Genomic DNA, 27,784 nt, shown 5'->3' with positions numbered 1-27,784 from the left:
AGAAAACGCCTAGCATTAGCTAGTATGTCAGGCTTGCTCAGGCATTGGACTCTGGAGGGGATGTCCCTACTATTTGTAGGGCCACCCTTGCTGCCTTGCAGCCCTCGCAGCAGATGGTCCTGATTCTTAGAGAGGTTTCAAGGCAGACAGTAGTAGCAAACGTTCAACATCTGGTCTCTGTCACAGTATCACTAGGCAGTAGTGTGCTACATAATAACAATCAAAAACAGCAATGTGAGTGCTGAAAGACCTAATACAGCAGGCGGCAAACCCCCTAGTGATGGCGACTGCCAGGCAACACTACACAAGAACGCCTTTCCTGAATGAGAAGAGCCCTCAGACCTTACATTCTGGTGTATTTCTATTAAACATTTCAGAATAAACCATTATCCCTTCAGCTAGCCTCTTGTGGGTGCCTTTTGTGTTTAATGGTTCTTGTCTGGGTAGACGCAACTCACAAAGACAGATCACTAAATAAATAATATCAGAAGCTTCAACAAATGCTTTGCACAGATTAGAAATGTAACATCAAAGGAAAAACTCGTAAACGTATATGGCAATTCACACACAACGGTGCAGTTGGACTGCTAGCACTCTGAAGTAGAGCAATACGCACAGTTACAACGTAATACACACAGGAACAGGTGGGGAAACTACAAATAGTGCTGGCATAACATCGGAAAAAATGGTGAGGCAGATCCAGGATTTTAAAAATGGTTCAGTGACGAGAATGCAATGGGCAGGACTAGGGGTATAGCATGGCCTGTTACAAACCTCCTGAAGAAACCTTCATGTGTTTCCAGAATCCTGGCTGCGCTCCTGTTTTATGTTGGCTTAGCCTTATCACACAAAGATATTAAGGCAAGGAAGAAAGTGTGTGACCAGAGCAATGTGAAAGCCTGCAACTGACTATACAATTTGTACTTCATGAATAGAACTAGTTAAAACATCCCTTAGTGAGCCAGCCTCTGACCCATAACTGACTTACTCAAGACTATTTGTCTAAAAAAGCATGTTATTCAGCAATAGTTTTGGCCACACTGAAAAGAGAGAACAGAGATGTGTGTGAGGAATGCACAGACAACATGCCTTTATTTATCTAGAAACAAACATCAACTAAGTCAGAGTTTCCAGACAATAATTATCTAATGGGCACAGAGGAGACCTGGCAGGTTTTAAGTCACTGAGGTATGAGGTAGAGAGATTATGGGCACAGGATAACAGACACTGCTGTGTTCTACACTCAGCATTTGTATGGATTGACCCAATGACCTCAGACAAGCTGCAGTCTTAATGCCCTCATTTCTCTTTCCAGATATACTGGTGTAATTTCACTAACACTAATGAAATTAAGGTTACACATTCAAAAAGGAAAGCTGGTTGAACAAATTGCCAGTCTGTCACAATGAATACTAGCTACAACTTACTATTCATTTCACAGCAGCAATACAAAGATTGGTAAAAGGGACAATTAATTCACCTCTAAGGCAGCGTTAGGCGTAACCTGAATTACTGACAAACAAGGATAACATGTTCTTTTTGCAACATGTATAGGGCAAGTTTTCTTTTTCCAGAACTGTTGCGCTTACATCTTGCCCCACAAAGCTTTACTTTGACACTCAGCTGTATTAAGAATCAACACTGAGAAAACGAGCAACGTTCCTGCTATGCCTGACATGAAAACAGCAAGGCTTGAATTTTCCAATTCCTGTTCTGAAGACAATTGTTCTCTGTCCAACTATGATCTCTCTCACTGACTTTGGCCATATTCTCATCTCAGGAGCAATGATATCAGTTTTGCACAACATACTTTCCAGTATGAGACCAGCTGCTCTTCAGATTTACCAGCAAAACCTACTCATGGTGAAGGCTCTTGCAGAATCTCAGTCCCTCTGAATGGGGACAAGTCCTTTATTTCTTAACTGGCTCAGCTCTCGCTGTGTGTAAGTCCCATTTAGCATAAGCAAAAGAGGAGAGGAGAGTATTTGTGTGTTTCTTCACTTTGAAATCAGTTTGTCTACAGGATAAATGCAGAGGAGTTATGCTAATGTGCAGTCTAGATCTCTGTCGTGTCCCACAGCTAAATCCAGAATACCTGTAGTTTTCCAGAATTCCATATTCAAGCCAAATTCAAGACTTGGTTTTATTTTCAAGCCAGATGCTGTTGTAGGTATTTTTTCAGTTCATATGGACAACAGTTACTGGAGGTGGAGTCAGCAACCAGGACAAAAGTGAACCTGCCCCTATAGGCTGGAAGGCATGTATTTATACAAACTTAGGAATTCATTTTTTAGTTAGGATGTCTGAGCACATCTTCTCCTGGCCTCTTTTCCCAGGATAAAAGCATTCAGCAGAATGCTTATTTTGCAGTTCAAATAGGCAGATTCAAATATAGCTTGGACTTCTCTAGGGGAGTCTATTCAGTTACAGATGCACTTCTAGAACACTAAAACACCTTTTCAGTTGTTCCACATGGCTCAGCAATCCCCATTACATCTTCTCTATGGGTAAACCTGCCACACAGACGATCTACGGAAAATAAGGCCAATCAGGCTCTTATTTTGCAGGGCCTGATTTTTTACTGGTAAGTACAAGTGTGGAAGTCAGGAGAGTCTCAGACTGTGCTTTCAATTGCAGGAGAAAATGTTTAAAACGTGCGATGAAAATACCAGACAAATACAGGATTCTGCTGGACCTGAAGGTGCAAAACACCAAGCAGGCAAAAGGACAGTATGTAATTGTACTAAGATGTTTAGGGAAAAGACAAATTTCATAGTACCAGCATTCATTCTCCTAAAACTACCCACAGTTTGGAGTATGTGCCTCAGTTTTCTTTCTGTAGGCCAGGAATAATACTAATGCTATGAAGAATAAGGAAATATGTGAAAATCAAATACCCAATAGATGTGGAATACTTGAAGACAAACACAAACACTGTGATGACCAGAGCTGAAAATCACAAATTACATATCATGAACGTGCTTCAGATTAGTGCAACAGATCTTCATTGAGTAGAAAAATCATAATGCTGCAGAGCACTGTTTATTGCTTATGCAATACTCTGAAAAAGGATTTCTGGAAGTGAAGTAGTTTGTGATTATGCAACCAAGGTCTGCATTGTGACACAGCTGAATTAAGATCACTTAGAAAACTTAACTGGCATAGTCCATCAACCACTGACTTGTGATCTTGATGGTCTTTTAAGATATACACTCTACAACTAATTATAAATACATTATAAATTAAATAATTAGAAATGAGCTCAAAATTGAACGACATTTAATAAAAAAACTAAGGAAAGTATTCAAGGTTTTCAGTGCAGTCTTACAGTTACATAAGCATTACAGCTTCTGCTCAAGAAAGATCACCATGTTTTGCATCTCAGATCTGTCTGTTGTAGTTCACACAAAAGTCTTTAAATGTGTTATAATGACACAGTCAGACAATGCATATTTTCAAGATTAAATGAGTCATAAATTGTTTGCAACGTTTTTGTTCCCCCTCCGCAGACTAAAACAAGGCACATACATCACCATACTGTTAAGAATCAGATGGCATTGCAAACCAAAGAGATGCTACTACAAGTAAAGCAAGTAAGATTTTGAAGTGGTTTTGTATTTGAGAGCATTGCAGCAGGAACTGTTTTATCCCTGACCGCCAGGCTTATTTATAAGAGACGTATCAGCATCAATGGCAGAATCATGTGATTCTTAGCACCACACACTGCCCTTCACCACATGTTCAAGATGAGGCTGCCTTCCTACCTGCTATACTAAGTGCCTGTCTAGCCTTCTGCAGAAATAGCAGAGGAGCTGCCTCTGATGTCACTGGGCCTCTAATTCTCTCTCAAGTAGTTTCTCTGCAGAGAACTCTGTTAAAGTCACCGGCATACACATAGTGTGCGGAATGAGAGTGTAAGAAATGCATCAAAGAAAACACTGACATATACTTTTGTCAGTAAGTTATTAGCCGTTACAAGGAACACTTCCAGTTGTCAAGATTATCTTATGAAAGGCAGCAGAATCTTTACATCACCTCGAGACAGCAGGGCCACTATCTTAACTCTGTAAACATGGCACATCTAGTAAATCAGCAAATCTGGAAATCGAGGCTTACCACCAGTAAACTCAGTTGCATGCTCTCATCATCTAAATCAAACACATTATTTCTTCTAATAACAGGGGCTTTTCACAAGCATTCCAAAGACACATAAGAGCGTAAACAGCTTCCAATGCATAATAAAAGCAAATACAAAAGCAAAAAATGTTTTAAAATGGCACTGAAACTCAGATACACACACACACACACATATATATATGTTAAAATATGTTCAGTTGCTCCTAGTGTTCCCAGTGGACACTACATGAACACATGACTCATTCCTACACAAAAAAAATATATAAAATAAATAAAATTTTGAAAGTGGATAGATAAAAACATGTAACTGAATATAATGGAACAGCAAAACTGGCAGATATATATTCTTCTCTAAAAACATGTAACTGAATATAATGGAACAGCAAAACTGGCAGATATATATTATTCTCTCTGCTACTAAATGTGGATCATACTGTTTTCAGGCATTACCATGTAAAGTTGGGAGCTCATTCTAGTTCAAACCACATATTCACCAGGTATGGACAAGGCCCATGGACTGGCAATGACTGGGGCAAATGAAGAAATGAAAGCAGCACTGGCTCCAGTGGCCAGCCTGGAAAAAGGCTGAAATGTGTGTCCAGACAGGAATGACACTTTCTTGTTCAGGGTAAGAGCTGTGATCCGTATCAGCATTTCAAAAACCCCCAACAAATGGTTGTCTGACAAGCAAATAGAGGTTCCAACAGCTGCAGATCAGGAATGGATAGTTGCACCATATGAAATCTACTCCTATTCCAGTGCCTGGCAGTTGTCTGAATAACTGGCAATTGAAGGAGATGATAGCAAGACAGTATACTGCAGTAAGAAATGTATCTGTGTTAAGTAAGTTCCTTATTGATCCCTTTTTCCTTCTCCACATCCTTCATTTTGTTGTCTTTTTTACTGTTTACAGCCCTGCTGTGAAAAATGAGACATATCTAGTACACATACACAAAACTCTCCTTACTGCTTATTACATTCAAGTCCCTAATGGCCACATTGCTATACTCTGATTACAAAGTTCTCCCAATATATTAAACAGCGTGACCCACAACTACCACATAGTAGATCTATAACACCTACTCTCTCAGTATATTGGCTGGCACAGGTACCACAATTTCACAATAATAAACAGCTAACATATGCACACAGTATTATATTTCCCAGCCTAATAAATAATCACATCATGACAAGGGACTATCACAGTTACAGCAATTATGAGACATCTTCCTGTTTTTCATTGCAACAATTGTTCAGTCATTAAAATTCAACTTTCTAGTTTGAGTTTTCAAACAATAAACAAAAAAAATCACAATTCATCAAGTTGCTCAGCACTGAAAGGACTGATTTTTTCTTCCATTTTTCACCACCTCCATTTATCTTCCTTACACTCTGTGATGTTTTTGGGACAAACTAGACCTACAAATTACAAAGATGACTATTACCTACCCTTTTCAAGCCAATGCTTTCTCTGCATGTGCCTAGCTGAAGCTAGCTTGTTTATTTGGGTTTTATTTGTAATTATTCAGAATACATATTTAAACTCTTCCTTTACAATAATTTTCATGCAAAAGCACCCAGTTTATACTACCACATCAGAAAGCCTTTGATACAGTAAAATCCCCCAAATAGCTTCCCATCACCCCATCCAGAGGGCTTCTATTTATTATTAGATCTGGAATGCAGCTACACATGAGAATTTACGGCTGGGGGAAGCTGCAGTAGATTTTCCAAGAAAAGCCAGGGAAATGTGATACTGCCTGCCACAGTGGTCAGTAAGTTGATGACGTGCTTGATACACTGCCTAGCATGGAAGCTTCTTCCAGCCCTTCAGTTCAGCTGAAGGTTTATTCTCTCTTCAGTCATGTTCCAGCAATGAGAACTACAATTCCCTGTAACCATCATCAAATCATGCTTGTTTCTGCCTCCAGTTACATCAGCTGTACGTTCATACAACTTCACTGACCTCATCAGAATTACCCCCGAGTTTCACTAACATGAGCACGAAAGAAGTATAGGTAGAGAAAACAAACCTTAACTGTCTTGGTTTATGTATTTGCATTGCTACATGATAAAATGGCTCCAATCTCATTGCTTCTAACAAAAGCTTAGGCAATGAATAATGGCCTCAAGGCCTTATCAAAGTATACACTGCAGAAGGGTATTGTCTCGTCATTTCATAATGCCCAGAGGTGAAGAGTGACTGCTGCATTGGCACAGAGACCACAAAGAACTGAAAACAGAGGAAAATACATTACTGCAGTGTTAAGTCATGAAGCACTGTTCTTCCTGATAATTACAGTAACTCTATAAATTCAGAGACCATTGATGCAATCTTAAAGTTCCAACAGGGAACAGATGTTTACACAAATTAAGACCAAAGGACACAGATTAGCTCCTAGTAGCAGATTTAACTGCACAGCCTGCAAAACTACAAAACTTTGGCATGCCTCTTACAATCAACAGCAAAACAAAATACATCCTTTGACAATAAGGTTACTTTGACTTACAAAATATGAAGCCATTGCTCCAGAATACAGATTGGTTTACAGGTCAGTTAGCATACCTGTAGCCACATTAAACACAGATACCTGTTTGTTTAGACAATCTATTGTTGCTTAAAAATTTAGAAAACTTGATACACTCTAAGGAAGTTACAGTCTCCTTTGCACACGTATTAGAAAGATTTTAGTATTACTTCATTATGCTGCAATCAGATTACATTTTAGATGTCAGGCACTGTCAAACTCCCTATTAGAAATGGCATGGGGAAACGTCAGAGAACATACCAAGATTATTAGCAAGTGACAGTGAAGCACACAGAAGGTGGCTCCCTTCAATCTCCTTCCAAACTGTTGTAGCAATCCAAAATCATGGTGGCTCGCAGGACTACAGGAGGTGGTGCAAGAAGGAAAAAGAAGCATCATCTTAGCAAATGAATTAATAAGCTTTTAAGAGTACTTAAGAACACTCTTTGTATGTAAACAATAAATTCTATAGGCAGTACTTTACCTTCATTTTGATCTATTGCTAGTGAATGCTACTGTACACTCCTTTTCTGTATGGGAAATTATTCTCTTTTCCTCTTAAAATGAAATCCCTCACCATCTGTTGCCTACACATGAAACCAAACCAGAAGATGGACTCTGGGATTGTACCTAATGGGAATTTGGTGTATACGGCATAACAAGATCTAGTCTGCATAAAACCTCTGACACACCATGCCATGAGGGTTCTTCAGCACCACTTCATTCTACAAATTTCCTCCTGGGTTGCATCACTTCCCAAGGTAGATATAGCCCTATATACGCACAGCTGGTGAGGTGACTTGGAAGTAAAGGGATATAAAGACTAGATAGTTCTCTCTGCAAAGACATCAATTATATTTGCCCCAGCAATAGCACAAATTTACCCAGATGTAAAGAACATTAAATATGCCACAACGTTTGCAATTCTGTCAAATCTTGTCAAACACCAATGCTTATGAGTGAACAGGCTGGCAGAAAACACTTGAAACAGATCTTTTTTTCCATATAAAGATTAGTGGTTTTTATTAACAGGCAATCTAATTGGTCAAATGCAGTTTAATAGCAGCCATCAGCAGAGGTGATCTCTCCTGTAGTATGGCTTTGTACATCTGTACAGACGAGCTATGTGAAGATACAGGCACTGAGAACTGAGGCAACTAGCTGAAAGTGGCTTGGATTTAAGTTTGGAAAAGCACTTCCTTGTAGTCCAGCATGGAGGAAATCTCTGTGATATTCAGCTTCACCACTGGATAATTACAGTGCAAACTAAGCATATTTAATAGACTTTCTAGGTTTGAATTTTCCCCAGGAAAAAGGTTTTTAGAATGACATGAAGAACAAATATTTTTCCTTCTGCAGAAGGTATTTCTGTTCCTCCAATCAGCTTCCAAAGGAAATCCCAGCTTTACTTTGAAACCAAATAAGGATGGAACAGAAAGCACAAAGGTATAAAACTCTTGTCTTGCAGCTCTCCACGGAAAACCTGGAGTACTGGAAAACCTGAAGAACACATTTTAGCATTTGAAACTTCTCTAGTTTATCTTTCTGGCTAGAGTATTTAAATAATGAACCATATTGCTAAAAAATTGCTAGTTTTCTGGTTTAGAAACAGCTTTCTGTCCCTTGTGAAATCTGCATATTTTAATGTTTGGTATTTTTAGACACAGAAACATGCATATTTATGCAGATTTAAACTATGCTAAAAATAAGGTCACATGACCTTATTCCTTCATAAAGGAACCAGATGCGCAGAAACCACAGGGAATGTGGAAAAGTGCAATAATCTGGTCTCTTAGTTTGCACCACCCCTACCCAGCTCATTTGCCAGATGATCAGAACCTCAGTGTTAGAACAATCAGAAAAACTATAGCAATCAATAATATCCTTCAAACACCCTAAGGTTGTTATAACTCCAGTGGTAACGACTCTTAACAGGTCAGCAGCTGCTGTCATTACATCCAGGTAATACCATGTCAGAAATAACAGGATATATAGTTAGTACATGCTGACAAGGCACCAGTAAATACAATTAGGCACAAAGTCAGACATCCAGCTTCATTTCCTCCCTTTGATCCCACTCCTACACAGGTTTAACTTAATGTAAGCAAAGAGTCTTGTTGAAACCAGTGTACACTCCTAATGGTACGGTTAGGCATTTAAACAATCCTCTGCAACCCTAAATGTTTATCAGCTTTTTGTATTTCTGCTGTATGCTAAATGGTTGCCAATAAAGACAGCTTGACTATGTGAACAAATTTGTTATTTCTGCCGTAGCTATACAGCTTCTCAGCAATACATGGAAATAATTTTCCAGATCAATTGTTGGGATGGCTACATTTGGCACCATTTTGTCCATTGGCTGACATCAACTGAAGTCAGCTTGACTTCTGACCCTCCTTTTTCAGGCTTCTCCTGGTTTGTCACAACCCATAGAGTCACAGGCTCATAGAATCAGCTAGGTTGTAAAAGAACTTTAAGACCATCAAGTCCAACACTTCCCCAGCACTGCCAAGTCTACTGCTAAACCATGTCACTGACAGCATCTACACGGTTTGTGAACACTTCTAGGGACAGTGATGATCTAGTTCCAACCCCCATGAGCACGGACACCTTCCACTAGACCAGGTTGCTCAAAGCCCCATTCAACCTGTCCAACATGGGTTTTAATGTTAGCGATTTCTTTTTAATCTGAAGGTAACCAAACCTGGGATGAGATGCTTAGGGAAGCTGTGGAATTCTCCAAAGAGATACTCCAAATGCAACTCAAAATTCCAAGCGACTTGCTCTAAGCTGGCCCTGCTCTGGGGCTAGACTGGCTGAGGGCTCTTCTATCCTACAAAGCTATGGTTCTGCAACTGGGATCTAGCCTATACACACTGCTGTAGCTTTCAAGACCTTTTCCTCATAGGAGTCCCGCACTTCCCAGATAGTACCACCTCACTCCAGATACGGAAAAATCCTACGGTGAACATCAGCAGTTGTGCACACCCTTACACGCAGTCCGCCTTTACAGGGACCCACCAGCAGCCTGAGCTGTTGCCTTGCCGCAGTCAGCACAAAACCTCCTCATAGGCATTGTGGCATCCAAACCACCCCCTGGCCGGCGCTACGGGGCTCCACACCGGCGCCTGCCCCTGGGCTGCTTCCCCAGCACGGGCAGAGCTGGGCCCCGCTCGGCCCGGGCGCTGCACTATGAGGTAGCCGCCCGGATGCGCGAACCCGACCTCGGCAACCATAACAGCCACCACCCTCACACACACCCCGGCCCACTCCGGCCCGGCAGCGCATGCTCAGAAGCGCTCCCCACTGCGGGACCAGGCGAGCGGCTCTGCGCCGAGCCTGAGAGGGAACTTCCCGTTCCGCTTCCGGGTTAGCGGCGGTGCCCAGGACACGTGGGGTCCGGCGTGGACTGGAGCTGCGTGGAGCCAGGTCGGTGTTGAGGACCGGGACCGGGATCGGGATCGGGATCGGGATCGGGATCGGGATCGGGATCGGGTGCGCTGTCACCGTCGGCCGCTGTCCCGCGTCTTCCCGGCTTGGCTGGGCCCTGACCATCCCCGCCCGTGCGCGCCCCTGGGGGTCAGCTGGCAGCGGCGGCGTGTGTCCATGCAGCTGCGTTACCGGCGGGCCTGGTCTGCTTCCCTTTCGTTAGGTCTGCTTGGAGGCTGCTTTCGCGGGCACACGGAGCATGACGTCCCTCGCGGAACAGCTGAAGCGGCTGGCGCTTCCCCAGAATGATCCCAGCCTCCTAAACCGCAGCAGCGAAGTAGCATCGCTGCTGTTCAGTAGCAAGGAAGCCGCTGCCATTGACAGGGACACGTTCTTTGCAATAGGTAAGTTGAGCTGTCCAGGTGCTGTGACTTTGAAAATCATCTACCCCAAAAAGATAAATGGGAGAGCCAAACCTGTATTCAGAAGAAGCTGGAAGGGTGATTCGGAAACTAGGGGCTAGTCATCAGCATCACTCCGGTCCTAGGGGAAATAATGGAGTGGGTCCTATCGGAGCACATTTCTGGGCATGTGAAGAGTCAGAGACCCCAAAATGGGTGAGAGCTGGAGAATTTGCCCTATAATCGGAGGTTGGTGGGAAGAACATCTCTGGTCTCAGTCTGGAGAAGTGGAGAAGGGAAGGCTTTGAGGGCTCTAAGAGCAGCCTGGTGATACCTGTGTGGAGAGTTCAAGAAAGTGGATCAGGTGGTCCAGAGAAGGGCATGGATGGAGGATAGGGTGCAAGTTGAAACAACAGAGGTTCAAACTGGATATAAGAGAAGCATCTTACCCCTGAGGACGGTCAAGCAGTTGAACAGGTTGTCCAGGGAGGTTGTGCTCTCCGTCCTTCTGAAAACTCCAACTGAGTAATGCCTTGGGGAACACGGTGTGATTTCAGGGCTAACCCTGCTTTAAGCAGGGCCTTGAACTGGAGAGCTTCCAAGGTCCCTTCCAACCATAATTCTGTGATTTCGTGATAACATGCTGAGATGCCCTGCTTTTTGGTAACATTATGGCCACAAATAATGTAAAGTGGCAGAAGAGATTTAAAAAATTCAAACCCTTTGTGCTTATCTCTTTTTATTTTTATATAGAACTTTACTTAGGAATGGGATGCTTCTTGAATAAGAAAACTTCTCTAAAACCATGACGATTGATACCATAAATCCATTTTAAGTAACAGGATTGTAGATATGTATGTCTTTGATACAAGACAGAGCATTTTTGGGTTTCTTAAATAGTTACTATAGAACTGCTGCATATAACAATTTTTAAACCTCACATTTCAGCCAGCTGCCAGGTTTCTTTCTTTCAGCAGAAGTTGCCTCCTTTGGGATTAGCCATTAATATTTAGAGGGCTGTGTCTGGTTCAGTTTGAGGATGGAGGTTTTATGGTCTCTGATCCAGTATTTGACCTCTAATTCAGTTTGACCACCCCAGTGTTTAAAAAAAAAAAAGGAATAAAATCTGTATGTTGGCTGGAAGTTTCCTATGCTCCATCTTGCATCTGTTGCTTCCCATCCTCCCATTGTGCATCTCAGAGGAGAGTCTGGCTCCCTCTTCTAGAAAACCTACACTATATCCCATTAAGTAGTGAGCAGGAAGATTTCGTTTTGGTTGTCTTCTCCAGGCTGAACAAACTCAGTTCCTTCTTTTCCTTCTGTGTTATTTTCCATTCCCCTTGCCATATTTGTGTTCCTCTGCTGGACTCACATCTACATGGCGATGCTTTTCTTCTAGTGACGAGCTCAGAATTGTACATAGTACTTACTCCAGATGCAGTCTTGCATCTGCTGGCTGCTTATGAAAGTTCTTTGTCAGCTAAAGCGTAGCAAACATTTTGTTGTTAGACCTGTTTACTGTTTGGTTTAGTGGCCTTAGTGACTGTGATGTATACCAGTATAGCAAAGAGGTTGGACATATCAGTGAGGAGGTAAGTGGGTAGGACTAGTAAACAGAACTGTTGCATTTAAAGCATTCTTCCATGTTTTTTCCCACAGGATGCACTGGCTTAGAAGAGCTGATTGGGATTGATCCTTCATTTGAAGTGTTCCAGTCCAGTTTGTTTAGTTCCACGTCCAAAGGCCTGGAACGCAGTGTTCAGTCTAAGGCAGTAAATCAGCAGCTCAATAAGAATATTTCATTATTCCTGATTCACCTGTCCCCTTATTTTATGCTTAAGCCAGCGCAGAAGTGCCTTGAATGGCTGATTCACAGGTAATCCACTGAATATCCTACATGCCAACAGATAAGGCTACTAGAAATGTCAGATTGTTTTCCCTAACGAAAATAATTTTGAATAATATTACTTTAGTTTTTTTTGGGGAAAAGAAGAAAACAAACCCCAAAACCCAGGTTAAAATGATAAAAATGTACATTTAGGCTTAGTCTGTGTGGGGCCAGATGGTCTTGTTTTCCAATTAGATACTTCATTTTGATAAATTCCAGTAAAAATTTTGATCTGTCATGATATTCTATATGAAAGCAATTATTTCCTTGCCCGGTTTTCACCAAATTTGCCCAGCTCAAGCTGTCTTACAGTCTGACCACTGATTGGTCATTCTCTTCTATGCAGAAGAAAATACAGCAATCTGAAGTTCTGTAGGAATCTAAAATTAGTGAGGAAAAAATGGCTATCAGTGTTTCTCTCCTGTAGCACATGCAGGCTAGGGGCCACCTTGGGATTCTGGACTGTAGGTGGACCATATGTCTGAGTCAGCGTGGAAGTGATCTCTCATCTTGCTAAAAAACAAGTGTGTATATATGTATACATAAACAAAGCAGATGTAATGTTTTGTTTGGGGTTTTTTTTCTCCCTTAGATTTCACATCCATCTCTACAATCAAGACAGTTTGATTGGTTGTGTTCTGCCATATCACGAGACTAATCTATTTGTGAGAGTTATTCAGCTTTTAAATATATCAAGCCCAACTCATAAATGGCATTGGATGGATCCAATAAGGGTAAAGTATTGAACAGATGCAAGCTGGGATAAACATGAGTGACTTTATTAATAAGATCTCAATTCTGTTCCTGGGTTTATGAACAGGTCCACCCGTTCATGTGGTTAGCTGTAGAACTGTATGGAAAGATTGAATTGCAGGGTTGAAGCCTGGATGCCCACCTGTTGTTTCTCCTATCTTTCTTCAAATATAAAGTTACTTATAAAAAGCTTTAATTGTAATTACCCTGCTTTGGCAAAGTTAAAGTGTGCTTTTAGGGTGCAAATATTTGCTACTGCTAGGAAGATATGTCAGTTACTAGAATTCGTGTTTATTTGAATATAGATTACATGTAATGGTCTCGGTTGTCTGTCTGAATGTAGATACAAAAATTCCAGAGGGGTGTGTGGGTTTCCATTGCTTGTTTCTGCTTAAGTGGTGTTAATTTATCAGTAGGATTAATTTAGAGATTATATTAATTTTTGCTTTGGGTGCTTGACTTTACCTTGGAGTGTTCTGATTTTACTTTCTTCACCATGTAAAGAAACCCGGAGTCCCACTGGCAAGGGGTACTGTCATTACACACTGCTACAAAGACCTGGATTTCATGGATTTCATCTGCAGGCTGGTGGCAAAATCTGTGAAGGTTGTTCATTTATTCTGGCATACTATTTGTTTGTTACCACTTGATTTTCCCCATCTTTGTATAATGGTACACTATTTACTGGTATTTTGAATTACAGATCAAACAGTATAAGGAGTAATTTATAAGTAAATAATATGAAAATATCTTTTATTATTTATATGGACAGTCTATCAGAAATTCTTGTAAGGAAGTGGCTGAGAACCAATGAGACGTGACAAAACAATTTGGCAATACCGTATTATTTAATGATACTGTATCACTTCAGAATACTTCATTGTCTTAATTTCTATTATAAAGTCATTTTTTGCTATTAGTTTGTAACTGATTGGAATTTGGGTAGCTTTTTTGAGGGTTGTCATAGGTCTTTCAAATGTACATATTCAAATATTAATGAGAACTTGGGAATGTTAGGAGGCAAGTAAATTTATTTGGTTTTTTTTTCAGTTAATGCCAAATAGAGAACTAGTTTTATAGTGTCAGAAGGGTAAGATGTATGACAGCTCAAATTATTTAGAGGACTAGAATGTGTTACTTCTACCTTGTCTACAGGAGGGAGCAGTAACCTCTGGTGAGGGTTACTGCTAGGAGAAGATGGTGACTTCAGTGGTGCCAGCAGGAGCTGGTAGATCTTACATGCTGGAGTTCTGGGGTTTTGCTGGTTTGTGAGGAAGCTGTGTGAGTGTTTTCTTTTTTCCTGATGTGTGAACAACTGATTTCTCTGTGGTCCAGGTCTTTTCAGAGTGTTCTGGAGCCTCAGCTCAATTGAGAGTTCTGCTTGTGTTTTATGCCTCCACCATTGTATCAGCTCTTGGTGCCGCAGAGAAGATAACAAACACTATAGTCTCTATGCTGCTTCCTTACATTCAAAAGGTACCTGAAGCTTTGTTTTCCTTCCTGTATGAAGTGTACTGTGTTCTGCAGACATGCATCTGCAGCTAACATTTAAGAGGGACTTTCCAAGTGAAATGTATCATATCACTCAGCCTGCTTTGAAACATCAGGCAGGTAAAGGTCCATGGATGATGTTTTTTCACACCTCAGATGAGGACTTAAGAACTCTGTGCATGAGGACTGGAGCTGTGAGAAATGGATACACAGTTTGCATTAGCCTTGTTTCAGAGACTTGAGCTAAATGATGAGGAAATGGAGTCAGGGTGGACAGCCCCTGTTAATGTCCTCTCTCCTCTAGGATTGTTACTTTGTTAATGAATAGAGCAGCAGTTAGTGGATGTATCTTCTGTATCTGTGCACCCTCATGACAGCTTTCTCTTCTTGAAAGTTAACTTAATAGATCCTTTAGAAGTTAACCCATAGAGAAGGTAGTGTGATTCCATGGGTGTCGTAATGACACTTATTTTTATGTTAATGTATTATGGTTATTTTTTAGTAGTTCTCTGTGTGTGTGTGTGTGTGTGTGTGTGTGAGTGTTAAAAATTCACCTTTGTCTCTTTTCCTAGGGCTTGAAATCATCTATACAGGATTACAGAGCTGCAACATACATGATAATCTGCCAGATGACAGTAAAAGTGACAGTGGAGCCTTCCTTGGTGCATTCCTTGATGTTACAAATAAGCAAAACATTATCTAAAGTACCCTCACTGGTCAGGGATGGGCTGGCGTGCTTGAACCTGCTTCTGCAAACTCAAAAGAGAGACAAACTTGGGAAAAAGTAAGTCTGCGTAAATTGAGTTTTCCCACTTTTTATGAGCTCAGACCCCACTTGGATAATTCGGAGGTTTTATCCTCATTAATGGGATACTTTTCTATCAGAGATTTTGGTAGTTGACATTTCAAAGGGCTTGGAAGTTTCTTGAGCTTGCTTTGAAAACATGTATGTTGGGTACAGCTTAAGGAGTCTCAGTGGGGTGAGTGTCATCTTTTGATCCATCTTCAGCCACTTCCCTCAGTAAAGGATTGCTGTCAGTGTGTAAAACTGAACTGTGCCAGTAGGTTTACTTGAAAGTGGGAATACTGGAAGAGAAGGCACCATAATAATAGTGGTGCAATTTAGAGGTTATTTGAATAGTCATAGTAAAGGAAAATAAGTTAAAAGCTAAGGTGTGGGGCACCCAGCCAGTCGGCATAAAAGAAGACAGGATGAGAGAAATTTATTAGCAGGAACAGAAATTACTTCTACTCTTTCTGCAGATCTCCTGTCATTGAGCTATTATTTCTCCACCCTTCCTTTTGCTGCCACAGGGTAACAGATATGAAATATGGGGATATCTCTTCATGCAATCTATACAAGTACTTGCTCTACTACTACCAGCTTTGCAAAAGCATAGGTTTGTCACAGTGCTGTCGCAGCAGCTGTGCTCACCATGACTGTAGCAGCCTGTTTTCTTCTTGGATATTAAAGGTGCCAGTGAACCTCTGGCAATAAGGAAGTGGAACCCTTTGAGTCTTCTCAGCGTTGTTTACAATGAGGCTGTTACCCTTATTGCTGAAAATTGAATCCTTAGGAACTCCGCGTGGTTTGGAAGTGTTGGTAAGCGGGAGCGTACATACTTGTTTCTTCTGTTTCATTATGCAGGCCGTTTCATTATCTCTGCAAAACCCCAGAACTTGTAGAGCTTTTGCAAGGCCTTTCAACAGACTATGATATTTCTCCTCTTCTGCATTACCTGTTGCCTCACCTTGTTAGCACTGTCATGAAAGGTGATACAGGTAAGTTATCATATGGTATTACAATTTTGTTGACAGATGGCTGTGGTAAGTGTTGTAGCTGTCCAATTTTAGTTGCTTCTGCTATTAAAATTGCGCCAATACCTGTGAAGGCCTGATTGAGCTTTTGTGTGTAGCTTTTTTTTTCCAAGCTCTACAGTGGAGGCTATTTAGGCATTGTTACATTTACAGTGCTTTGATTTAGGTGTTGATTTGCAGTATTTCAGTAGTAGCTCAATTTTGATATATGAATTCTGACTCTTAGAGATGTATCGCAGTACTGCAAAACCATTTTTGGGTAGAGTACACAGTAGCCTGTGTCTGCACTTTTAAGTCTGTTTTTACTGTGGGGTTGTAACTGCCAAATCGTGATGGGGAAAACTTTTGTTGAAGAGGTGCAGATTCACACCAGGGAATGCTGTAGGGAGTTGCTGTCATTGGTTGTGGTAGCAGGTCTGGAACATTCTAAAGCATTCTTGAATTTATTGGTAGCCATACAGCCTTTGTCATTTTAATGAAATTGGGATAAAGCATTGCTAGCAGCTCACAGAGAGTTAATGGTAGTAATCCATAAACACTGTGCTCTACAAGTTGTGTGCTTGGTTCGCCAGATCATGATGCCTGCACAAGCTATTAGCTTTAATGAGTCTGAGGGGTTATTCTCGAACTGTTGTTCATGTTTTATGATTATGTGTTGTCCTCAGAGGAACAAGAAGAATCTGAGGAGGCAGAGATTTATGTCAGACATCTTGAAGCTATTCTTCAGAGTATACCACTGGAAAAGGATTTAGATAATCTGTTGGCTTCGTGAGTTAACTTTATTTTTCTTCTTCAGTACTACAGCAATTTCTGGTTTAATAACTAAGTCCTGATAATGCCATTAGCATTATATGGGCATGTTTTTCTGTGTTAACTGCAAACCTGGATTTTCGAAACAAAAACATTCCATAATCCAGAAGACCCATGATTTTAGTGCTGGTTGGGAGTACCTGTGGGACAAAGTGAAACTTCAGACCAGCAGCAAATCTGTCCTTGCAATAAGTAATGTGTATTAATCCTCACCTGCTTAGCAATGTGCTTTATACCATTAATGAAAACTGTTCTATCAAAACCATGGCTTTTTCTTTCATTTGTAATTTTAGCAAGTTTCTTGAAGAGTTTATCTCCCGTGGTACAGAGACTGAATCTAATCCCACCAAAATGGATGCACTCAATCAAAAGGTGCTTCCTCTTATCAGGCTTCTTGAGAGAAAGTAAGTTCCATGTTGCTATGACAGATCCTCAGTCTGTAGAGTGGTGATGTCAGCTATGATCTTGGCTTATTTGCTATAGTAAGCACAATATTCTTGCCCAAGTAAATACAGTAAAGATAACTGACTCCTATCCAAACTTTATTTTACTGATCTGTCCTTGCGTGTTTTATTATCACTGTAATACGTGGACACAGACTTACTGGCTTTGTACAGCTGTTTGCTGTGTAGCATTACCTTTTGTGCTCATTATTTATCCTAGCAGTCTACATAGTGTTCGTCTGTGTTAAGACATAATGATTGATTGCCTTTGCAAAGCTACTTAAAGCAGCTGGTTCAGATGAGTGTGTGTATGCATTCAAATGACTGTGTGTGCATTCAGCTTCCTTGTATTTCCCTGTCTTTCTCTAATAAATACACATTCTTCTGTAATACTCTGGAAAACGTTGGGGTTTTGTTTGTTGGCAGGTATCCTAAAGCGTTAGAATCTGTGTTGGAGAAACATCTGGAAGGTTGCACAGATGAAGCTGACCAAAATCTTTTTCACCAATTTATTTCTCTTTCATTAAGCTGTGGCAAATACAAGGTAGGTAGAAGCTCAGTCCATGATCCTAGCTCTTATCTGGTCATACTGTCAGAAGGCTGATACTGGCCAAGTTCTGGTCTTTTTTCCTCTTTCTAAACAGAGCCTCTACCATTCCCATAAAAAAACCCACCACACAAAAACAACAACAGAACACCCCACCAAAAAACCCCAACAACTTACTTAAATGTGGTGTTGTGAGAGGGCTTTGATCGAAACTGTGGTACAATCAAAAGCTGTCAGATCTTTTGTTTATCATGAACAGCCATGTGAGCTGCTTTTCATGGTTAAAATGTATACACTTCCACCTGCCCCAATTGCTATGGATAATATTTTTCCTCAGGAACATGGCCACTACATATACTGTTGTGGTCGATAGTGACAACATGGTGGTGCCCAGCAAGGCCTCATCTCATTTAAAGATTTTGTCAGTGTCAGAGGTGTCTGCTTTGCGAGAGTTGACAACTTTATTGCTGTTGAGAGGAGGTGATATGGTCCTGTTTGTTGCATTGATTTTATGGATGTTCACAGTCAGTAACATGGATGAATAGAGTGACTACAGAGTTCTTCTGTGGCATTTCTGAAGAGCAATTGAAACTCAGCCTAACGCAGTATAACCACAAATACAACAGATAAGGATATGTCCAAGGAATTTATTATTAAGAGATGGTTAGTGCTATGGCTGTTGCTTGCAATTATTGAAAGACTGAAAGCGCTTAGGAAAAGATGATAAACTGTGTAAAAAAGTGCTTCATGTATTTTTTATGCTGATCTAACAAAGGCACAGATTCTGTGACTGCATAGCAAGTGGATTAACAGAAGAACAAGGCATGCAGAGCAAAGGCTCATGTGACTCTCTTCTAGCCTTTAAGGTTCCTGAGATAAGTGCACACAATTGGACTGGCAGGGATAACTTTTTAATGGTTTGTATCTGTGCTGTGTCACACAGACATTGTCACCAGAGCTTTCTCAGAATCCTTAGATAAGTGTAGTGCTTTTCTGGGACAAAAAGGTGCCTGTGGCTTACTGTACTTTTGAAGCTATATTCTAAAAACTGCCTATCAAAGTGAAGAAGAACAAATTTGAAACAGTTACACAATATCATTGTTCTGTAGTTGACACTTTCTGGATCCGAATTATGCAGGTTTTGTTCTGGTACAAAAAATGCTAAAAGAATTACTGCTGTTTTCCTTTTATGTACTTAAAGTATTTTTAACATGCAGTGTGTCACTCTGAAATCTGTATTTTCAGTTTCTGGAAGACTCTGATACCTCCCTTCTACTTAGTTTGAATCATCCTCAGCCAGCTGTGCGGGTCCTGGCTCTTCAGCATTTGAAAGATATTATTGAGACATCAAAGGTTTGTGTCCTGAGTCTATCACTTACAGAACTGACTTAACATACAATGTCTTCAAAAAGCTGTTTGCCAGACACATCAGTTGAAGATTGATGGTACATTAAACTATGCGTATGTCACCCTCACTGTTTTTCCTGGTGTTTTCAGTAGGGTTCTGTCATCATTTTCCCATATTCTGGAGTCTGGATGCTGCTTTTGTTTGTTAAGAGATGCTTGTATTCTAAGATATAAGTTAATGTTTACATGTGGCTTTCTTTTGTTGTTGAAAGTTAGTCTGCCTGTGAGGCATTTAATTTAGATGATTTTACCACTTTTCTTGTGCAAAGATTCAGGTATTTCATTAAAAGCCTGTAAATTGTGCTGCCAAAAATGATGTATTTTTTCTGTTTGGCTCTTCATTTTCCTTCATTTTTTCAGGAAGGCTTTGATCGGTCTTTCATAGAAGAAGCAATTCTTGATCGCCTCAAGGATGACAACAAAGATGTTGTAATGTCTGCTCTCAGTTCTTTGGAGGTGGGTAGCTTTTGATATGTCAGATGAGATTTTAGCTCTTCTTGAATATATGTATCTGAAATATATTCATTGTAATTGCCCTTATTCTACTCATGTCCTTGGTGTATGGCTTTCATCCTTCAGCAGGATGAAGCAGCACAAATTTAGGAGGCTTGTGTTTACTACCTCACAATTCCACCTCAAATTTTTGCTTGCTGATATTTCCCCGAAGTGTTTGCAGTTAACCTGGTTGTGTTGATGTGGTTTTTTATTCTTTGATTATTATTTGAAGTGTCCTTCCTGCTCATCCTATACGTTTTTCTACAAAAAACCAAGCCATGTTATCTGCCTTTTGGATGGAAAATGGTGCAGTGACAAGTCATTGCACTAGTGAGAAGTGCTCAGTTGAGTTTTTCCATGTGAGAGTCATTTGGTCAGTTGATAGTGACGAAGTTCTAAACACCAGCTCAGGTTTACTGGATGGGACTCTGGTATGCATTGTGCTGATTGTTTCCAGCTAGAGTAACTGTCTGTCTATTGCTTCTGCTAGTAGTAGTGCAGAATATTATTAGCAGTAGTATTATCGGTCTTTTGTGTTCATTCATTCTCAATCACTAAAAAATAGGAATAGAAGCACATGAGTGCTTCTTTAAACTTTCATATCTTTTGTTAATATGCCTTATATTTTTGTCATATTGATGCTATGTAAAGTAAAAGCAAAAGCAATTCTTAATTATAAAGTGGTTTGCCTATTGTTTGTCAGTTTTATCAGACATAGAATCATAGATTAGTTAGGATTGGAAACGACCTTTCTGCATGCAATAAATTCTGTGGACTTTAGCATATCTCTCAATATGCTTCTGTTTACCCTGATAATATTTTTGTTACATGGTTATCACAAGGAATGCAATTAGTGATGTAGATCCCTGTTTTCACTTGATAGAGCAGATGCATTTTCCATTATGATGTATTTTATTACATTTTCATTTCTTTTTCTTGATTACTTTTCAGATTTTCAGGAAACAAGTCAATCCAGAAGTAGTAGTTTTAAGTATTCTGAACATCTTCCAGAAAGCTGATGTTTCAAAGGATGGAAATTGGTATGCTTGTGCATTTTCGGTCTACATTCTTCCTGTATAAACCACATTTTAAAAACTAACTCCAAAGAATACTTTAAGAAATTATTTTTACTTCAGATACTTTTTATTACAAGAAAAATATTCAATTATTTGCCTACTCTTTCCCATGAATTCCTTATTTGTTCTCACTGCTATTTGGATTCAGAAAATTCCCATGGAAAATGGAGAACAAGCCAAGGGAATGCTGCTGGTATGATCGAGCAATGGGCTTTCAACGTGACTTGGTCTTTTTTAGGTGCAAGGTTCTGGAGAAAGCAGTACAAATTTTGGTCACAGAGGAGGTTTTGAGAGAGAAAAAGGAACTCCTGGATGAAGCAGTAATGCGGTTGTTACCTTTTATGGTTATCACTAATGCAAATTCAGAATCTTCAGATTGGAAAATGGCTGTTTGCCTGTCAGAATCTGATCTCTGCTCCCTACACCCTTTACTGAAAGGCTGGCGAGAAGGTAAAGCATTAATTGTAACTAATCTGGTAAATGAAAACTTGTGACAGTTTAGAACATCATCCTTACTGAACCTGAACACATGGTGAAGGAGACTGGCTGTCATTAACAAGTTATCGTGCTGTGAGTGTGCATGGAGTTCTTCTAAAAACTCTTTGAGAAGATGAAGAAGTTGTCTAGTGTTGTTTCTGAGTGCTTCTGAATACTGAGACACCAGTGTTTTAATGTGACTTGCATACCGAGATTGTCTGATTATTATTTTTTCTTGGAATAGCTCTTGAAGAGGCAATTAAAACCAGTAAGACTGCAGAGTTAATTGCAGAGACCAACAAGAAAATGATTCTGCTGTTTGCTAAAAACGTGACTTCAGGGGACCCTTCTTTACTATTGCAAATGGTAGGTGTACCATGGTACCCTAACCTTCAGAGATCCCACTTTCCAGGTGGACACTGGAGTAGAACAAACATGATATTTAAGAACTCTGCATGCACTCTTCTTAGCGTTAGTGTGCTGTCATCAAGCTGCTAGGCAGATATGTATACACTGCATAACAAACCCTAATACAATCTAGATAAAACAGGTTTCTACCTTCATAAATGGGAAAGAAGAAGCGAAGCTATTACCTTTTTGGACAAAGGTCTGTGTAACTAAATTCCAGGAATCTAGTTTACTGAATAAAAATTCCAGGGATCAAACAAGTATACCTTCAGTTAGTTCATAGAAAACAGATGTTTGTGCATTACCAGATTCCAGAGAGTATCATTACAGCAGCCAGTGACTTGTTACTGGTGATAGAAGGTAACAGGGTTTTTACTGGACAAGCAAATGGAAAAAGGTGGAAGGTCATAGTTAAGTGACTTACATACTTTTTATTGTTGTTTTTCCTCCCCTCTCTTTCTAAGGTTGATAATCTGATACTCGTTGCTGAATCGGAATCTGACAGTGTGAGACAGAAAGTAGCTACCCATATAATTGGTTCAGTGCTGGTTCAGTGCTGCTGCAATACACAGATGGAGAGTTATTTTTCAGTGGCTACCAGAGTCTTGCATTTCTTGGATAAACAAATAAAGAGCCTCAGAGCTTGTGACACTGAAGAGGTAAGATGTAAACATTGTGGAGAGGCCATGTTCTTTGTGATGGAGACATCTGATTTTACTGGAGAAAAAGAAACTCAGGAGCCTTGAGAAGGACTGGAAATGTCCCCTTCATTTCTTTTCAGAGCAAAACCACACACCTGGCAGCAGTACTAGAAGCTGCCATTAAAAATCACTCTCCTATTTTACCACTCTGGTGAGTCTGCATTGAAAAATTAAATTCCAGAGCTTTAAGCCAGCATCCCACCAACTAATTCAATGCTTCAGTGCTGTGAGCATGGCACAAAGCATGGGGCTTTTCCATCAGCTACCTCATAGCTTCATGTGTTGTCATTGTTAGGCTTAGGAATATCAGGGGTTTACTCACTGAGTGAATGTTTTGCTGGCTTGTTCAGTAGGATTGGAAGTTAAATATTGATGAATTTTAATGCTCAGTTTCTGCCTTACATGGCATGAAATTGTGACAGTGTGAATTAAAATGAATTTTCATTCACAGGAAATTCCCCTAAACTGGTCTGTTGAATCATCAGAGGAAACTTTAGTGCCTAAGGACTTGTTAACTGCCTATATAGATAAGCTCAATAGTGATCAAACTGCTCATGCAGAAGAGTCAGCCATGTCCCTGTTCTTATTGAAAACCTTCATTAATGGCCTAAAATCTCCTCTCTCGTTTTCAGAAGGTAGGTGTTAAGGATTTAACTGTCTTTTATATCAATGAACTGAAAAAGGAAGATGAATTATTTTGTCTTCAGAAGTTGTTGGAAACAAGCAAGACTTGCTTCCTCAACCTTATTCCTTTACTGTTACTGGGATCCGTAAAGATTACTTAGTTATGAACATGAAATCAGCCAAGTGTATTGTCTTAACTAGAGATGTGTGTTTTGTTTTAGTTTCTGAAGGTGTTCATGTGCATCCACTGTGTCTTACTTATAACCTGTATTTTTTAGAGGAAACTTGGTGGAATCCCGAATCTTTGAATCAAGATGGCCAAGGTTACCTGCACCTCCTTTTGGGGCTATTTGACCTGCTTGTCTGTGGTGCAAGTGAGGGAAGCAATGCCGTCCAGTACAGAGCACTGATGAACCTCTTACTCAGGGTATTACGTTTGCATTTGTTGCCTGAACTATTACTGCAGTTACATAATTTTAAGGAAAACTGAGGAAAAGGGAGAACTGATCATGCAGCACTGCTTGTGGCATACTAGATGTGGGCAGATAAAAGTCTAAACTTCAGCTGGTTAGCTAAGCCTGATTACATGTAATAACAGAAAACTGAAGTTTAAAAAATCAAGGCAAACCCAAACAAGCCAATAAATGGCCCAGTTGAAGCAAAAGTGGAAACATCACACTGATCTGCAGGACAAGAGCTTGAAGTCTGAGCTAAAAGTTTTGGTCCAACCTGGGAGCAAAACAAACAGTTGCTCTGTAGAATTTGTTAGTTTTGAAATTAAAATATTAAAAGAAAACTTTTACAAGACTTTACATGTTTCCTTGTAACATCATCCCACATTTTCTCACCCACATCAAGCAATGCGCTTTTGTGAAGAGAATAAAGGATTTTGGCAATTTGGGTTTTAGATGACAGAGTAAAAACTGTTCATTCTGAGGTAAAGAAAAGTAATTGACACAAAGCTATTGTTACTAGAATGTGATCTGTTTCAGCAAGAACAAACAAGCACAAACAGTGAAAGGACATAATAGGAATAATTTAGTGAGAAAACATGTTTCTGGTGTTAATTCATGTCTATAACTTTGATTATCAGGCACTTCAAGATCACTGACACTGAGCTGTTAAGGAGATTGGTTCAGTGCCTGGCTAGTTACAGGCAGAGTGAAAAGCTGAAATTAATCTTCTTGGAGCATCTATTACTAGTGGGGGGCAGGGGAGAAGGCGCTCTGACCTGTGTCTGTGATGTCAGGGGTGCATTTATGATTCAGAGTTTGTTAGTTTTTTGTCCAGAGCCTGGCCAGGATAAATTCTAAGCATGAAGTTTGGTGTGAATATTCAGCACAGAACGCTGTGCTGCCCAGCCCTTTGGAGACAGTGGTTTGTAGACTTCTGAAAGCATCACGTTCTATGACTGACTGAAAAATTGGGGGATTACGTGGAGAACTTTTAATATTAAGCTTCCTGCTACACAAAACAGCAAGGAGAAGTTATTTATTTTGCATATAACAGTTGTGCAGTTGACACACTAAAAATATTCGTGTGGATGTGTTTTCAGTCTGACTAAAAAAAAAAAACAACCACTGTATATACATACCTATAGACTACAAATTATCTGTTAAAAAGCATTTGGACTGTGGATAAGCAAGTACTGTTCACCCAAATGCATCAACTCAGTAACTTTTTTTTCCCAAAAGACAGTTTCTGGCTCTCAAATTCTCTCTGTGTGTACTCCTTAAATTTGGATGGGTTATCAAATGTTGCCACCAGCATTTTGCCAAATAAATTAGTTAATAAACAAGTGGTTTTATCTTTTTTTTTGTTAAATTTAAGGTACATCTAAAAGATACAGAGGTCCTCTTCAAGTTCCTTTCAATTTTATGGACTTACAGTTACAACCTTTCAAATCAGCTGAACTATGAAGTCAATGCAATGCTACAGACTCAAGCTCTGTATATTGGCTATGCGCTACTTGAATCACAGACATACCAAAAAAAGAAACAGCTGCTATTGCCATCATCTCCAGGTAAAGTAAAACAGTTTATATCTCTCACCTTAAGACCAAATCACAGAATCTCTTAATTTTATGCTACTTTAATATATTTTATACCAGAAAGGGTATCTGTGGTTATTTATGTTCAGCTGTACTAGGCGGAGACAGCTCTTGCTGATTCACTGCTGCAGTTACCAGCCCAAGCTTGAAAGTAGGTGAAGCCACTTCTTTTTTTTCATTCTTAAAAGCTTTAAAGAAACACACATTTATGCTGAAAAAATCAGCTACAGCACCTTACTTTCTGTGCAGTATAGGATGTGGCAGGCAGCAGCAATATACGAACTCTCTGAGCTTAAACACAAATATAAGGATTGTGATGAAGTTCAAAGCCATGATCTGTGACTCATGTTGGTTTTGTGTAATGTAGTGGTTTATAGTGAAAAGAGATGACTCTTTAATTCCAGAGTAATGTTGATGCCTCTAGGAGGACAGATACGTTGAATTCTGACCACTCACTTTATTCTGTTTTCTCCTCCTCCTTCTTTCCCTCTCTTTTTGCAGTGGTGATATCTTTACTAATTAACTTGGGTAGTCCTGTGAGTGAAGTACGAAGGGCTGCTCTCAACTGTCTCCATTCCTTGAGAGGGATAAAGGAGTCCCTGTTTCATCCTGTTCTTCAGCATTTGGAGGAAAAGACAGAAGAAATCATATCTGACCCTAAATACATAGCACAGGTATCTTCATTACTGAAGTGTCCATTAATACAAGTTCTGTCTGCTGCTGTGAGCTGTTATCTTTTCTAAAATAAATCATGTTAACTGGGAAAGTTCATTGTAGACTATAGTAGCCTAATTATTTTAAGGCTATAAAAACATTTAAGTGATTTATTACAGAGAATTGAGAATATCAGTCAAATAAGAGGTATTAACTTGTGGTTTATTTACAGATGAAGAACTCTATATCTAGATCGTATTATTACAGACGCATTCAATAGATGTTTAGGGCATATTTATTCACAGAAATAACTTAATTATCACTTTCTTAATGAACTAGATTATGGAAACTCTATTTGAGGAGCTTGAGACTCAACCAAAACAGAAATCCCAGCAGAAAAAATTGTCAGAAGCTTTGGAAAATATACTTGATTGTGTACAGAACCCCATTTTCCCATCATATATTACAAGAAACTTAATGAAAATTATTCATGAAGTCCATGGTGAGGTAAGTACCACCTTTCTAGTTGTTGTCTCAGTTTTGCATTCGATTGAAATGCTGACATAAAATTTCATTTAGTAATAATGCTGCTAAATAACTTTTTAATGTATTAGACTATTGGGGATTAAAGTGATACCTCTAATAATATGCAGTAGTGCTGCAGAGTATGTTTTAGTGAAACAAAATATTTGCATACTCCAGGAATGCAACGGGTGCAGGATTTTGTAGTAGAGTTCTTAAGGAAACTCCCTTGATGTTACTGAAAAAGATTGTTTTGTAGGAAGATTTGTCCAGAAGAAATTTATTACCTTGGTTAGGTATCAGTGAACATAGAGCTTCCTGTACAGAATCATAATGTATTAGATAATAATACCAATTTTGTGTGTATCAACTTCCTCTTATCCAGTATATTCAGACTTCTCTAAGTGCTGGAAAATACATGAATTTGATATTCAAAAAATGAATGAAGTTACAAATTTTTATGCTCAGTTCAGTTGTATGTGTCTCAAAAGGACTGTGAACTGCATAGAGGATTAGTGTTCTTGCTCAAATTCGGGTTCTGTAAGAGACGGCAATCATAAATCAGTGAAAAATAATTGCTTTTTTTCTGTTCTTTGAAAATACAAAATACTGCCCTGCAAAGGAGAATAGCGAAGTAGCAGATGAGCATGTACTTGTGGTGATCTTGCAATAAGTCTCGTGTTTTTCCTCTTGAATAGCTGTTGTATGAAATACTATAACCAGTTTGTTGCCAAAGGGGTTGTTGCAGGGAAATGAAGGTGTGCTATTGGGTGTTTGTTGAAGTGAGAAGGGATAAAAACTTCTATTATGAATTTCCTCTGTTTGCAGATGATTCTTTCTCACCTCTTGCCTGCACTAGACCGGTTGCTAGGGAAGGTCTTTAAGAATCCTGAGGCAATGTTGAAAGATGAAGTTGTTCTCCTGCATCTCATCCTTGGAAAGTTTAATGAATATTCAGCAACCCTCTTGTGCAAGAATCAGCAGAGTCTGGATTTATTTATCAAAAGTCTGCATGTTGCCAAGAAAATCTATGAAGAAATTCCACCATTTCAGATCACAGCTCTTGGGCAGGTATGGCTTTTTATGCTTAAAGCCAATAGCAGTGCTCAGGACTTTCAGAGTTAA

General features: G+C 39.6%; 1 protein-coding gene across 1 annotated transcript in view; it reads left to right on the top strand.

The window, feature by feature from the left end:
• Positions 1-10,263: 10,263 nt before the first annotated feature.
• HEATR1 (HEAT repeat containing 1) overlaps positions 10,264-27,784 on the top strand; it is a 34,571-nt gene continuing 17,050 nt past the window's right edge. The window contains exons 1-22 of the mRNA XM_061365711.1: positions 10,264-10,498; positions 12,155-12,371; positions 12,976-13,117; positions 13,641-13,742; positions 14,472-14,612; positions 15,200-15,411; positions 16,276-16,409; positions 17,111-17,213; positions 17,549-17,659; positions 18,125-18,242; positions 19,491-19,598; positions 20,013-20,108; positions 21,099-21,187; positions 21,462-21,673; positions 21,945-22,066; positions 22,573-22,767; positions 23,261-23,444; positions 23,712-23,860; positions 25,264-25,456; positions 25,985-26,157; positions 26,477-26,644; positions 27,488-27,730. Of these exons, the coding sequence (XP_061221695.1) occupies positions 10,354-10,498; positions 12,155-12,371; positions 12,976-13,117; positions 13,641-13,742; positions 14,472-14,612; positions 15,200-15,411; positions 16,276-16,409; positions 17,111-17,213; positions 17,549-17,659; positions 18,125-18,242; positions 19,491-19,598; positions 20,013-20,108; positions 21,099-21,187; positions 21,462-21,673; positions 21,945-22,066; positions 22,573-22,767; positions 23,261-23,444; positions 23,712-23,860; positions 25,264-25,456; positions 25,985-26,157; positions 26,477-26,644; positions 27,488-27,730 (3,357 nt within the window). The 5' untranslated portion in view covers positions 10,264-10,353. The remainder of the gene's footprint in view (positions 10,499-12,154; positions 12,372-12,975; positions 13,118-13,640; positions 13,743-14,471; positions 14,613-15,199; positions 15,412-16,275; positions 16,410-17,110; positions 17,214-17,548; positions 17,660-18,124; positions 18,243-19,490; positions 19,599-20,012; positions 20,109-21,098; positions 21,188-21,461; positions 21,674-21,944; positions 22,067-22,572; positions 22,768-23,260; positions 23,445-23,711; positions 23,861-25,263; positions 25,457-25,984; positions 26,158-26,476; positions 26,645-27,487; positions 27,731-27,784) is intronic.

This window comes from Neopsephotus bourkii, unplaced genomic scaffold (genome assembly GCF_033783945.1).
Source record: "Neopsephotus bourkii isolate Nb327-2 ecotype Australia unplaced genomic scaffold, CSIRO-AGI_Nbou_v1 NB_1292, whole genome shotgun sequence".
NCBI lineage: Eukaryota > Metazoa > Chordata > Aves > Psittaciformes > Psittacidae > Neopsephotus > Neopsephotus bourkii.
This window is presented reverse-complemented; position numbering and strand designations above follow the sequence as displayed.